Here is a 12,974-nt window from a genome sequence, read left to right as displayed (position 1 = left end):
TGTCCTTTTCAGCCTGGCGAACACAGCCTTCCCTCCCATAGCTGCACCCTGCCCCTTTTCCCCAGGTGACACAGAAATCACAGAATCACATTGTGAATTCAATGTCTGTGATGTTGTTGGCAATTGGAAGCAATTAGCTAATCAGCAGGAATATGCAATCAGCTGGACTGGGGTTGCAGCACAGCTCCATTTATGAGCAGTGGTGCCAAACACTCCTTTTGGGCAGGGCCTAAAGAAGCGTACCTGGTTCTCAGCCATGGTGTGAGATGCTCTCAGAAAAAGATCATAACACCCTCCTGCAGGAAACCTGAGGAAGAGATGGAGCAATGTTGAAATTGGGGTAATTTAACACAGAGCTGTATCTCAGAGCTCCCAGAGAAGGAGAGGATTGTGTGCCCAGATGAAGCATCCAAAGAGATCTTCACTGAGCATACAAGATTGGCTGTCCTCCCCTGCCACTAAGAAGTGGCTTTCTGGGAAGCAGTACTGATACCTCAAGCCCTGATGGTTGCACAAGCACCCCCAGGACCTGCAGAGATGCACAGACACATCAGTTCCACCTGACAGAGAGAATTTATCCTGCTAGGGTCCACAACTTTCCCACAGTTTCCCCCTCACAGGAGATGTACAGACTGAAGCTTTCAGAGACAATCTGTCAATTCTGTCCTCTTGTACCCTGTGACATCCTGTGCTCTCCATGGGCAATGTACTGAATCCATGCAGAGCATGGAGCTTACAGCCCTCCAGTGCAAAATTTCCAGCAGCTCCACATCACTGCCTGGGCTTGGTAGCTTCTATTCTGCATGTGGCTGCAAAAACCAAACTGCTGCCTGCTCCATGCAAGGAGCTTTGAAATGCCTTTCAGAAGATTCCAGGATCTTGCAGCTGCCTCCCTCCCCTGTGATCCATGCCAGCCCACTGCTGGCTGCCCACCAAGAGCTGGATGCAGCGTTACCCAGCTGTGCCAGGCTCGCAGGCCACGAGGCTGAGGCACTGCAGCCATGGAACAGTCGGTGCCTCTTGCACCATTTGCAGCCTGGCTGGGCTTGCCAGGGCCTGGCACACACCGGTGCCCACGCTGGATCATGGTGTTCCCAATGGGCATCACAGCCCTGGCTGCCCAAGGAGGTCCCAGCACAGCTGTGGCACCACCCAGGCAGATACAGAGTCTGGCAGTTTGCTGCATGAATGAAGAAGAAAAGGTAAGGGCAGCAAGGCAGCTGGGGACCAGGATTTGCCTGTGGTTTTGCAGCCATCCAGCATTGACATTGGCTCCTTGTACCCTGCCAGCACAGACACTGAGGCTGTGCCTGGGGGGCAGCTGTCAGAATAATCAAAAACTGAGTCAATAAATGCTTTCCAACACCTTTCTCTCCCCTTCTCAATCACCTACTTGCTCCAGCAAACACCAAGCCTGGTTACACCTTTGCTGCACAACTCACTGCTTCCCTGTGCCCTGCAGTGTGACTGGAGAGTCACATTTTATGTGATGATGGGAGAAAACTTCAAGTCACTGAACATCTAAATCAAACTGTGCTGTCAAAGGGAATTTAAATAAGTTTCTTCTAAGCTTAAGAGTAATAGGCAGTAACTGCTGAATGTTGCTTCTCCTTATCAGGGAAATGTTGACCAGTAGGGCAAAAATAAGACAAGTTAGTCTGAGTTTGTAGTGAAATAGAGCAAAGAACCTCAGATGAAGAAGTATCTGGCTCAGAGTCTCAGCAGGGATTGTGTCAGATACTAAAGGGCTCCCCATGCCCTTCCACAATACAGGTGTGAATTGCAAGATCTGGAGCCCACAGTAAGGATAGACCACAAAGATCATTTACCAAGACTGGTGGACACTGACAGGTCCTGGTGGCTCTGCAGTACCCAGATGAACACCCTGCCTGAGGCTGCTGCAGGACATAGCACAGTTTGCCAGGCTAGGGGGTCAGCTCAGCAACCTTGGTGCTCTTGTGACAGGGGGGCAGTAACAGGCACCCAGCACAGAGCCAGGAGCCCAGCACAGCCCACCAGCACAGCAGCCTTGTGTGCTTCAGTCCAGCCCTAGAGTTCATTAGCAGTTTTGCAGCAGTGGGAGATTCCTGCTAACCACTGAGATGGAGCCATCTGTTTCCATTTATGTGCTGGCTCACAGGAGCAGCTACACAGCAAAGGACTCTAGAGAGGGTTTGCTCTCCTGGGCACACAGGGAGTGAACAGCCAGCCAGTTGGGACAGGGGCTGAATTCACCCTCCTCAGTGACCTAATACCTTCCTTCTGCAAAGTGAACATCTGGGAGGCACTGCAGCCCTTCCCTTTGATTTTGTGACCAAGCTCCATCATTAATCCACCTACAGGCCACTTCCCTGAAGGCACAGAGGACTTGCTCGCAAGTGCTCCCATGCCAAATTATTGCTCTGCATGGCACCACAGCAGAGGAGGGGTTGATAAAACTGTTCACACACCTCTTGGCCTGCCCTCTTAAAGCCAGAAGGAATCTGCCACTGATAAGCCAACATCTCTAAATTAACAGCCACCAGGCCCTGTTTTTTTCTATATCAGGGTCCTGCAGAAATCATGTTAATGCAAAGAAATCTTTACCCAGACACCTTTTCCATGCATTCATTTTTATATACATGCTGCTTGGGCAAACCACATACCCAGCCCGAGAAAAGAGCAAAATGTGCTAGTGATGGCTGTGCAACACAAAAGCACAGAGTAGGGATGAAAATGGCAGCAGGTACCATGGGAGAGTCTAGGCAGCTTCCAAAAAAGGCAGCAGGAACAAAGGGATAAAAACTGGGGACACCCTGTGTGGAGAGAGCTATAGAAGTATTAGTCCTGTCTGGCAGCTGAACTTTGGGAGGCCTTTGCCACCTTGCTTTACCAGTCACACCTGCTTGGGAGGGAAAACAGTCTTCTTTCTCAACAAGAGGTTTCATACTATAAAACAGATTGCTTAATTCTTGACAGTTTGTGTTTGGAAACTACCCTTTTCCTGTGCTTGCTACTTCCTCTCTGAGCACACTTTTTTTCAGAGCCAGAAGAGACATTATGCTCCTCTCAGCCTGCCCGTGGGACCTGCAATTCCCTTCAGAGATTCTTTCCCTTTGGAAGATCTGTTGCCTGTGGTGGACTCACAAAAACAGCAGAGAGCAGTAGAACATATCCTAAATTCTCCTTTCCTTCACAATAAAATCTTCCTAGTCTTGACTGAGAGAGCAGAACTGAGTGTTCCTGGAGAACATTGCTCTTAGGTGAGAAAGGATGGGATATCAGGACATAGTATGAATAAAACACAGCAACACCCTGTGATACTGCAGTAGCAGCAACTGGCTGGACAAAACTGCCACAAAACCAAAATCCTAAAACATCCTAAACAGCTTCATAGAGGGATTCTTCCCAACATGATCTTGTCTTACTGCCCCAATCCCATCACCAACTTCTCTGCCCCATTGTGGTTTTAGTTATCTCAGCTCCAACCATGCCCCTCTGCAGAGGGCAGTTCTGGATCACTTGGCAGCCACCACCATGCTCAGTCCCAGAACAACATGGCACTGATGCTGCAGACAGAGGTGGGAGAGCAGCCAGACCTCAGGTCCATTCTCAATACCTGGAAAAGAGCATTCTCTAAAGTGTAGCACAGGAGCTTCCCTTGCTTCTCCAATCTGCCTGTGCTTTGCTGTCACATATTGTCAAGCTGTCCCACTCAGCCCTGCTCTGCTGAAATCTTCCCAGGAGACATTTCTCCTCAAAACTCCAGATAGAGTGACATTGCCATCCTGGTCCATTGCATTCCTGTCCCAGTCACCCTGAGGCTGCTCTTGGGGATTTGATACATTGCAGGGAGCACACACAGCTTCAGGCCACAGAGCACGGGGCTGCTGAACCTGAGAGACCAGGGGAGCCCTGCCTCCTGTAGCTCCCAGCCCACCGGGCAAAGCTGGGCTCAGGCAAGCAGGATCTGCTGCCAAGACCTCCCCCAGTGAAGGAAGAGCCAATGACCCTGCCCTGAATCAGGGGAGGCCCTGAGCAGCACAGCAGGGCTGGGCACAGAGCCCTGAGTTACCATCCCAGCTCCAGAGCTGACAAACCTCCCAGCAGAGGCTGTGCCTGGTACAAAACCTCTTTTGTTCCTGGCACACGAGCCCGCTCCAGGCTGCTGCCAGGACACATCTTTATTGTGCCCTCCTGACTTCAGCAGCAGGCAAGGCTTGGGGATAATGGTCCCTTTCTGGGATGCTGCTGGGGCTCACACACAGAGGCTGCAGATGCAGGGGGCTGCCAAGGTCCTGAGCCCTGCCAGGCAGCACTGGCACCGTGCATCCGTCACCACTGACAGCAGCACAAACCTCTCCTGGGACTCCTCTGACCCAAACTCCTCCTCAAAGACATGGCAGAGCTCCTCTGTAACCCAGCCAGCACCAGTCACCTTCAGTGTCATGGGCACAGCTGTGGGATGCTGAGCAGAGAAGAAAAAAAGGGGCATTTTTAACACAAAATACCTGTTTGTCTATGCACTTTGGGACTGTTTCATCACATACAGGCATGGAGACAATGCTGAGGCAGGAAGGAGGAGTCTGCAAACTCCTGTCCCCACTGTGACATGGTCACAACAGGATTCGTTTTCAGTCCCTGCTCCCAGTGCAACAGGGAAGAGGGGCAGGAAGGCTGGAGAAAGTCTCTTGCTAGATCCCATGAATAGTTAAACTCTCCCTATTTAGCAGTGGTGGGAGGGAAATTTATCTCCAAGCAAGAGTCTTGATGCCACCTGGGACAAGGCCAAGAAAAAAGCAAATTCTTCCAGTCAATTTATTTCCTTCCAATACTGCCTACCCAGCTACAGGGAGTTTCTGCAGCCACACAGCCACAGAGACATGAGAAAATACTGCTTTTATTTTCCCAGCCATAGCCTACCACAGCCCAGCTTCTCTTCAGCTTGAGCTGGAGCCAGAAGACAACTGAGCTCAAGGGGAAGTGGCTGGACACCCCCACACAGCTTGTGAGACAGCACTTGGAAGCTGCCCTTACTGAAAAACATGGACATTTATGAAGTCCAGAGCTGCACCTGGCAGACCAGCATCCAGGATAGAGCTGGGTTTGCTGGACACCAGCAGAGTCCAAGGACTCCAGGCTCCAGCTGTGCAACAGAAAATCTTGGCCACCTCAAAATAGCAGACATCAAGTCAGTAGGAAGGGCCCTTTTCCATGTCAGGAAGCAGAATTATCTGGTAGTTTCTGCAAGTAGCATCTATGGTCTCATGTGCTCCTCATCACTATCTGGACCAGCAGCTGACACCCCAGCTGGCTCCCACCCCATGCTCCAGATCCTCAAATCTCCCAGATTTCTCACTGACATCTTGGGTCCTAAAAAGCAAAACCCTCCAGGAGGGCTCTCATCTCCTTTTCTGCTGATCCACAGGGTCCTCAAATTCAAAGAACCCAGCAGGGACTCTTCCATCCATGCACATACATTCAGCACCTTTCCACACAGCACATGACCACACTTAGTGTGTTTTCCAGCTGGGCACAGCTCAGCACCCTGCAGGACAGGGCTGGACCTCTCATCAGGAACTAACTGCTCTGATATGTGACACATCCAGCTGTGTCTTTCAGACTCTGCTTCTCCTTCCTACTTCCCCCCACTCTAGCATGAAGAAAGATGAGAACAGAAAGATGAAAACCCCCACAGCCATCACCCACTTACCACCCCCTCACACAGCTGTACAGCACTGGGCAGGAGGCACAGGGCTCTCCTGGAGCCTCAGCCCCTTGCCTGCATCTTTCAAACCATAAGCTCTGGCTGGGCCTCCAAACACTGCTCCACCTCAGAGCTGGAGACAGATGAGGTCACCTCCAGTCTGAAATCACTTCCGTTCTCAAACTGCTCCCAAGACTGTGCCACAGATTAAAAAGAGTGGGATGGGTGGGGAGGGAAACCCAAACCAATGGAGCATGTTCCCCATTAAGAGCTCAACACTTAATTTATCTCTGCCTCCCAGTCGACTGCCATCCGAACCCTCCACCCTCCCTCCTTCCCCTGCAAGAACAAATCTGGCAGAAACTGCTTTGAATTAACAGCAGGGTATGGCACAAGCTGCACAGGACTAAACTCAACCCCAAAACTAAGCAGAGCAGTGGGGAAGAATCACAGCTTGGTGTTGCCAGATGAGCCCAGCCACACTGCTCTGCCTTGTGCCAGCTCCAACTGCAGCAGCCCAAGTCTATCCCCCCACACACAGGGTTGGAAATTGTTTGTACTGGCAATGCAGCACTGAGCACCAGCCCCACAACCCTGTGGTTTCTCCAGCACAGCCCCATTCTCCACTGTACAAGTGGCCACACTGGCCAAGGTGGGAGCAGGATTGTCCACTTGGATCAGACAGCACAAATGCCTGAGGAACCAGACTGAGAAAGAAAAATGAAAATTAAGGTCACCAGCATGGGGGAGTCCTAAGGAAAAGAGCCTTGCAGTGGTCACACTTGGCCAGGAGAAAGCAGACTGACAGTTCAGTGGCATTCTTTTAAAAACACATTTACCACAGATGAATCAGTGTCTCATTGCTGGAAGCTCTAACCCAACTGCAGCACCCAGCAGTGCCTCAGGCAGTAACAGCCACCACACATCACTGTCATACACATACTCCTCACCCCAGGTTTTGCTCACCACAGGAAGGCACCCAGGTTTTGTGGGTCTCTTCCAGAACTCCCAGTCTCACTGCAATGGCAGCCATTGGATGGGGCCATTTTGTCAGCAAATACAGCTGCTGTGATCCATACCCTGTTTGGAATCCAATGCAGCTCACACATGCACATGGCCTTGGCCTCACTAGTGACACAACAGCCACTGGCACAACCCCACAGGGTGGGAAGAGCTATTGGAATGCAGTGGGTAGAGGAACAAGGGGCAGAGCATGCTGGAGTGCAGCTATTGATCACATGCTGCATCATTTTAGATTTCCTTCAAGCAGATAGAAGACTGGGTTGTGTGTGTTGCCAATCCTGTGATAGTTTCTTTGGATCACACAACAATCTTGGGGCTGAACAGCAGGAGAAATACAGCATGACTGCATCTCCCAGAGAGCACTTGGTTCCTCAGCCTCTCCAGAGGCCAGCCCTGGACAACAACCAGCCAAAACTGCAATGAAAGTGAGACCTTTTTTCTTGTGGGCTTCAGACCTTCTAGAAGCAGTGGACGTCTAAGAAAGGAATCTCTGTCAACCCCTGGCACAGAGCTGGGCTGTTAAGGTAGCTCCTCTTCAGCACAGACTAGCAATAAATCCACTGCAGGACAAAGAGGTCTCAGCAGATGAAGCAGCAGGCTGTTTCCCCCTGGCTGCACTCCCACCAGCTTCTTTCTGCCAGTTCTGGCTTCCCACCTGTAACTCAGTAAGATGCCAGCAGAAGTCATCAACACAGTGAGGATCTGGTGGGGAAGTGACTGTCCAACAGACAGGCTGCCTTGGTGGGGAGATTAGGAACCACAGAACTTCCACATAGCAGTGCCCGTGAGTTCCCAGTGAGAGAGCTCCAACAGCAATGAGTGGAGCAGGGTGTGCTTCACACCCTGAGAGGCACCAACCACGACATGGAAGGAACAGGTCTGAAGTTGAACATTTGGGCTAAGGGGAATCCTGAGGTTCAAGTGCCTCTGGGAAGCTTTAGTTGTGGTGTGATTGACTCATGGGGGAGCAGAGCCACTCCTTCATCAAAGTACGCTGTGTCTCCCTAAAAATCATGGCCTCCAGACAGAAATGCCTCTAGACAGAGCTGTTATATCCTGGGTTCAGTTCCACCACCTCTGAGCATAGAGAATTTCACTGCAAACACCCACACCTGCCCTAGCTGGGCCAATGCTGTCTGCTGAGCCCTTAAGGATCCCATGCTGGTGAGCACTGAAGAAGGGTTGTGCTCTTCACCCTGCACCCAGATACCCTGGAGAGCTCCAAACCATGCAAAAGATAAGAAAAGATCTGCAAGAGCAAAGCCTGTGTGAGTTTTCCATGCTGTGATGAGTCTGGATGAAGCAGAGACAGGCACATGGGAGCATAAGGCCTCAGGGCAATGCACTGCCTGGCTCCTCAGCCCTGGATTTGTCATCCAGAGAGCAGACTGCAGTCAGCTCCACACTCCCAGGGAGCACATCCCTGTGTCAGGGTGCAGAGCTGGAGCACAGGGGCCATCCCAGCCACACAGGGCCCGTGCTCAGCACACAAAACAACTGCCAGGCACACAGAGCGGTCAGAAAGCAGAACAGCCACTGAGATAAACAGTGACTGTCCACTAGCCAGCTCCTGCCAGAGAGGCACAGGAGGGGTTTAAGGAGAAGTCTGAAGGAAAATAAAGAGGATAATTTTTAAAAGAAGGTGGGATGAGCTTAAGAGATTAATCTGCAGTAGAACATATCTGTTGAACAGATCCCTAAAATAGAAGCAGCACTGTAAAAGTTTCAATTCCAATACAGAAACCCAAATGTTAAATGGGTCTGTCACTCCTGAGCACAGCCATGATCCTTTCACAGAGCTACAACTCTCACTGATTTTTTTGAGGCAAAGATGAAAGGGCCATTCAGAGCAGCCTGGAACATACCTCTTACAGTATTTTCCTTCAGCAAGCCCTTTCCTGGACCTAATCCATGGACCACAGCACATGAAAGGCAGCTGTAAGCCTGGCACCAGGTGTGTAAATGCCGAGGCAGCAGCAGCCTCCTCATGGGAGATGGTGAGAGCTCTTGCTACACAGCAGCTTAGATCAGAGAGGGATGGTGGGGGAACAGCAGTGACAAGGCTGCTCACCAGAGCCAAATCTATAAAAATCCAGGAGGTATCTAGCTCCTCAGTTTCAAAGGAGTTAGGCACTTTCATCTGTATTAAAAGAAGGCCATCCCTTGGTTCCTATTATTGCAAATTGCCTAAAAAATTTGCCTTTTAAATAACTACATTGTACAATGGCCTTTGTGGGAATGCTCATGTTTCAGCCTATTGCCTTTCATCTCCACACCACCGACCCAGACCAGAGGAATGTGTCAGCTCCTTGGTTAATCCAGAATGTGCCAACAATTTCAGAAGCACTGCAAGCAGGATCACTTCATTTGTGGCAGGAACAGCCCACATTCCTGGACTGGCACAGTGGGAAACTGCAAGGCTGTGGCTCAGGAGAGGCTCCACAGACACCACTGCCATGCAAACACTCACTAACTGCCATCTTGCCACAAGGCCCCATTGAGCTGGAACAAGAAGATCAGAGCTGCTGTGATCTTACAAAAAAAGGCACTGGGTTTACAACCTAACTGCAATTTTGGCAAATCTCACCACTGATAATTCAGTATAAAATACTGCAGCCAGACCAGGCAACCCAATTTGACCAGGACAGATGTGGAATACAAGTATTGTCCTGACAAGGTCTCAGGGATGGTATTTTCTACTGAATTAAAGACTGCCATTTTGCCTCTCTCCTGATCAAAAATTACAGCCTTAGGAACAAACCTTATCACCCAGCTGGACTGCAGGAGACAGACACTAAAGTCACACATCTTGCAGAGGGTTATTAAAAGACAGACATTCAAAAGTGCATTCTCTACACCACCTAAAACCTTTCCACCTTAAGATAACAATTTCTTCCCTTAAAAACTGAGAGAGAAAGCAATCACAAAAGGTTAGTGTCCCATACTGAATAACTACTGTCCTTGCATCAGGACCACAGCCCAACCATTGAACAAACAGAGTTCTCCATAACATATGTTCTTTACTGATAATATCCTTGTGACACTGGTCTTTGCTGCCATTTCAGTCTTGATTTCCACTGTATCCAGTCAGAGTCATCACTATACTCTCTACTTGCCCTGTAGAAAAAACATTATCAGCAGCTCAATAATAGAGTCCTGATTGTAAGGAACAGATAAGGGTGGAATCCTCCCTCCTGAGAATTTTTCTGTAGTATTGCTGATTTCATTAATCTCTTTCTGGGCTCATCTGAAAATAACAAAAATGGTGAAGTACATGAGATGTAAGATGAGAGATGCTAACACAGCAGGCACTAGAATAGCAGAGTTCATGAAGATGTCACCTTTGAGATGATTACATTGGATTTCTAGAAGTCAGAATGAAACCAGATTAAAAAGATATTAGAGAAGACAGAAAGTCATTTGACTGTAAAAGCTGTGGCTGTTGGACACACAAGGGGCAGCAACATGCAATGTTAGAAAGAACTTGGAGCAATGGAGTGGAAAAAATTGCATTTGCTGGGCTGTGTTTTCCTACAAGGCAACCCAAAGGAAATGGAAACAGTCGTGTAGGTAAGGCAGAGCAGCGAGGCAGGGTGGGGAATGCTCTGCTCAGTCCATGGGTTAGCAGAGAGCCAGCACCCCCTGCAATGTCAGCTCAAGTGACAGCCACACCAGGCCAAGAGTAATTTGTCACTTGCAGCTCTTTAACAAGAACTGGGTGCAAAATCAAATTACATACCCACGAATAGCTCTTAGGACGTGCAGCACAGCGTGAAGTCAAACCTTTATGTGTTTCAGGAATCCAAAGATAACTATCTTCAAGCAAAGCCTGGAACCACCATCACATCCAAAGTGGGGAGGGGTTCTCCTGGGCTTCTAGCCTGGGCTCTGACTTGCCAGGCCAAACAACGATCTCTTGGGATGTATCTTCTGGAATTTATTTTCTCAGATCTATTCTCTGTGTGGGTTCTCATCCCACTGCCCCTTGCAGGCTTTTCAGGCTCATTTATAAACCATTGCCTTGAAAATACAAAGCAAGACCTGCTTCCTCTTCTGAGGAAAACACATGCTGGCCTATTACTGCAGGATGCCAGCCAAGAGGTGGGTGGATGCCCTAATTATTTTATTTTTTGAAAAATAATGAAGAAAAATAGTTATTTGTCATGAAGGAAAATCCCTAATCAGCTAAGGGACAAATTCTATGTACCCAGTACACATGGATTCACTGGAGCCACAAAAAAGCTCAGCTCTCAAGCATACACAGGGTATCTGAGGAAACGAGAGAGTGGTCTCATCCAGACATTTCCTGGATGTCCACTGCCATTAATGTCATGATAAATGGGATCTGGGTTCTCCAAAATGCCCAATATGTGCTGTGAGCTCTAACTTGCAGGGACACACTTAACTACCAAACACACCCAAGTGCAAGGTGCAGCACAGGAACAGCTGACAGGAAGGAGCATCCACACACTTTGCAGGGAAGCAGAAGATGGCTCATGAAGCTTTCAAACTAACAAGCCCCATGACATCCCTCATTAGCAACCCCATGCACACACTGCACTGCTGCCACATGAGGGGCAGCTCCAATAACATCATCACTTGTTTACCAAGAGAACAATTCTGCTATTGCCTGACACCTGCCCATGACAGTGCCACCAGGGGAGGAGCAGGGAGATGTTCAGAGGACACTGGGCATTCAAAGGAGGCAGCAAAATGCCTGGCACTGGCTGGAACGTGTGAGCAGCTGCTGAGGAGCAGCCCCATCACCTCAAACAGAAAGGCTTTCACTGACATTAATGAGAGCTGCTGCAAATAATGCCATCATGCAAGTGCATTTGGGGACTGGCAGCTGAACAGAGGCAGCACTGAGGAACAGGAACGCTGGGCTCCATCCAGTTGCTTCTGGGTTACTCAAATTGCTCTGAGATCCAGTGCTGTGAACCTGGTGTGAGTCAAGCACGGTGGGGCAGGGCAGATAAGGCTTATCCAGGTGACAGAAGGACACACTCCTGCTGCACAGTGATGGTGATCAGGGTCCCAAGCAGGTCCATGTGGCACTGATGGGGGGTATGCAGCAAACAGGCCTCTAACTCACTGACCTCCATGGGCCTGCCCTGAGCCTCTGAAGTGTCAGCCCCAGGGCTGTTGGCAGACAAGAGCTGATCCAGAGGGTCTCAGCTGCTCAGTGACCCTGGAGTGCTTCCCAAGCATGTGCCTGGATTAACTGCACAGTAAAAGCATCAAGTTCTGCTAAATTACTGTCCTCACCAATACCCACTTCCCTCATAAATACATGTGCTGCCAAGGACTCCCTTCAAGGGGAGGGGAGCTCTTTAAAGCAGCTGAACAGCCCAGGTATAAACCTTGGGATGGGACACAAGCAGTTTCTCTTCTGCTTGCTACAGCTTCAGTGCACTGCTCCAGCTGCATCACAGAAATCATCTCTGAAAGTCAGGACTGCAAGGACAATGGCCGGGAGACAAGAGATCATCCCTGACAGCATCTCTCACTGTCCCAATGACACATTCCTGCTCATCTTGGCCCTGTGCAGCCGTGGCAAGGCTTTGCTGCAGACCAGCTGCATCTCTTGAGTTAACTCCTGCTGCCTTGATTCATCCTACTGCCTACAAAACAGGGCAAATATCAGCTTCTGAAGGCTATGATGCTTCTTCCATTACTGTCTGATCCCAGCTGGCACCAAACTCCCTAAGCAGCAGGAACCTCTGAGAATCTATAGAATCTTAAAAGCCATAAATCTCCCTGACATTTTTTACAGCAGGCCTTGAGCAGAGGGAAATTACTGTTGGTCCAGATGGGCATTTCCAGGACTTCATATCACTGGCAGAGACTCAGGATAACTTCAAACCAAAGAGAAAGCACAGCCAAGGGGACTGTGCACAGGGCAGGCAGATACCTTTGTGACTCAATTTCACCTGAATATATAATTAATGTAGTATGTAATTTATTTGAAAATAAAAGTGGATGTAAGACTGCAGGATCTAAAGAGACTACTTGTGTGTACGTATATCACAGCGAGAATGAGCTCAGTGCGTCAGGAAGGATTAAAATAGTTCCCACGCTGAGGAAACAGCAAGGAGACATTACAAAAAGCTGAAAGCAAAGTGACTTGCCTGGGAAGTAACCTTAAAAATAATTGCAATACAAACTATAGCAGTAAGAGGCCGGGCTTGTGCTCTCATGTGTGTTCATACAGCTTCATGCACCAAAGGTCTGCAAGAAAAAATGAAACGTAATCACTGGAGCC

At 49.3% G+C, this 12,974-nt stretch overlaps 1 protein-coding gene across 2 annotated transcripts in view; it reads right to left on the bottom strand.

Moving 5' to 3' along the window:
- Positions 1-12,974, bottom strand: part of SEPTIN5 (septin 5) — a 42,186-nt gene that overhangs the window by 21,638 nt on the left and 7,574 nt on the right. The window contains exon 1 of one of the 2 annotated variants that reach the window (XM_066562531.1): positions 244-307. The exons of the other annotated variant lie outside the window; for it this stretch is intronic. Within the exon in view, the coding sequence (XP_066418628.1) occupies positions 244-258 (15 nt within the window). The 5' untranslated portion in view covers positions 259-307. Of the gene's footprint in view, positions 1-243; positions 308-12,974 lie in introns of those variants that run through there. 2 annotated transcript variants of the gene reach the window in all.

This window comes from Molothrus aeneus, chromosome 18 (genome assembly GCF_037042795.1).
Source record: "Molothrus aeneus isolate 106 chromosome 18, BPBGC_Maene_1.0, whole genome shotgun sequence".
NCBI classification, from domain to species: domain Eukaryota; kingdom Metazoa; phylum Chordata; class Aves; order Passeriformes; family Icteridae; genus Molothrus; species Molothrus aeneus.
This window is presented reverse-complemented; position numbering and strand designations above follow the sequence as displayed.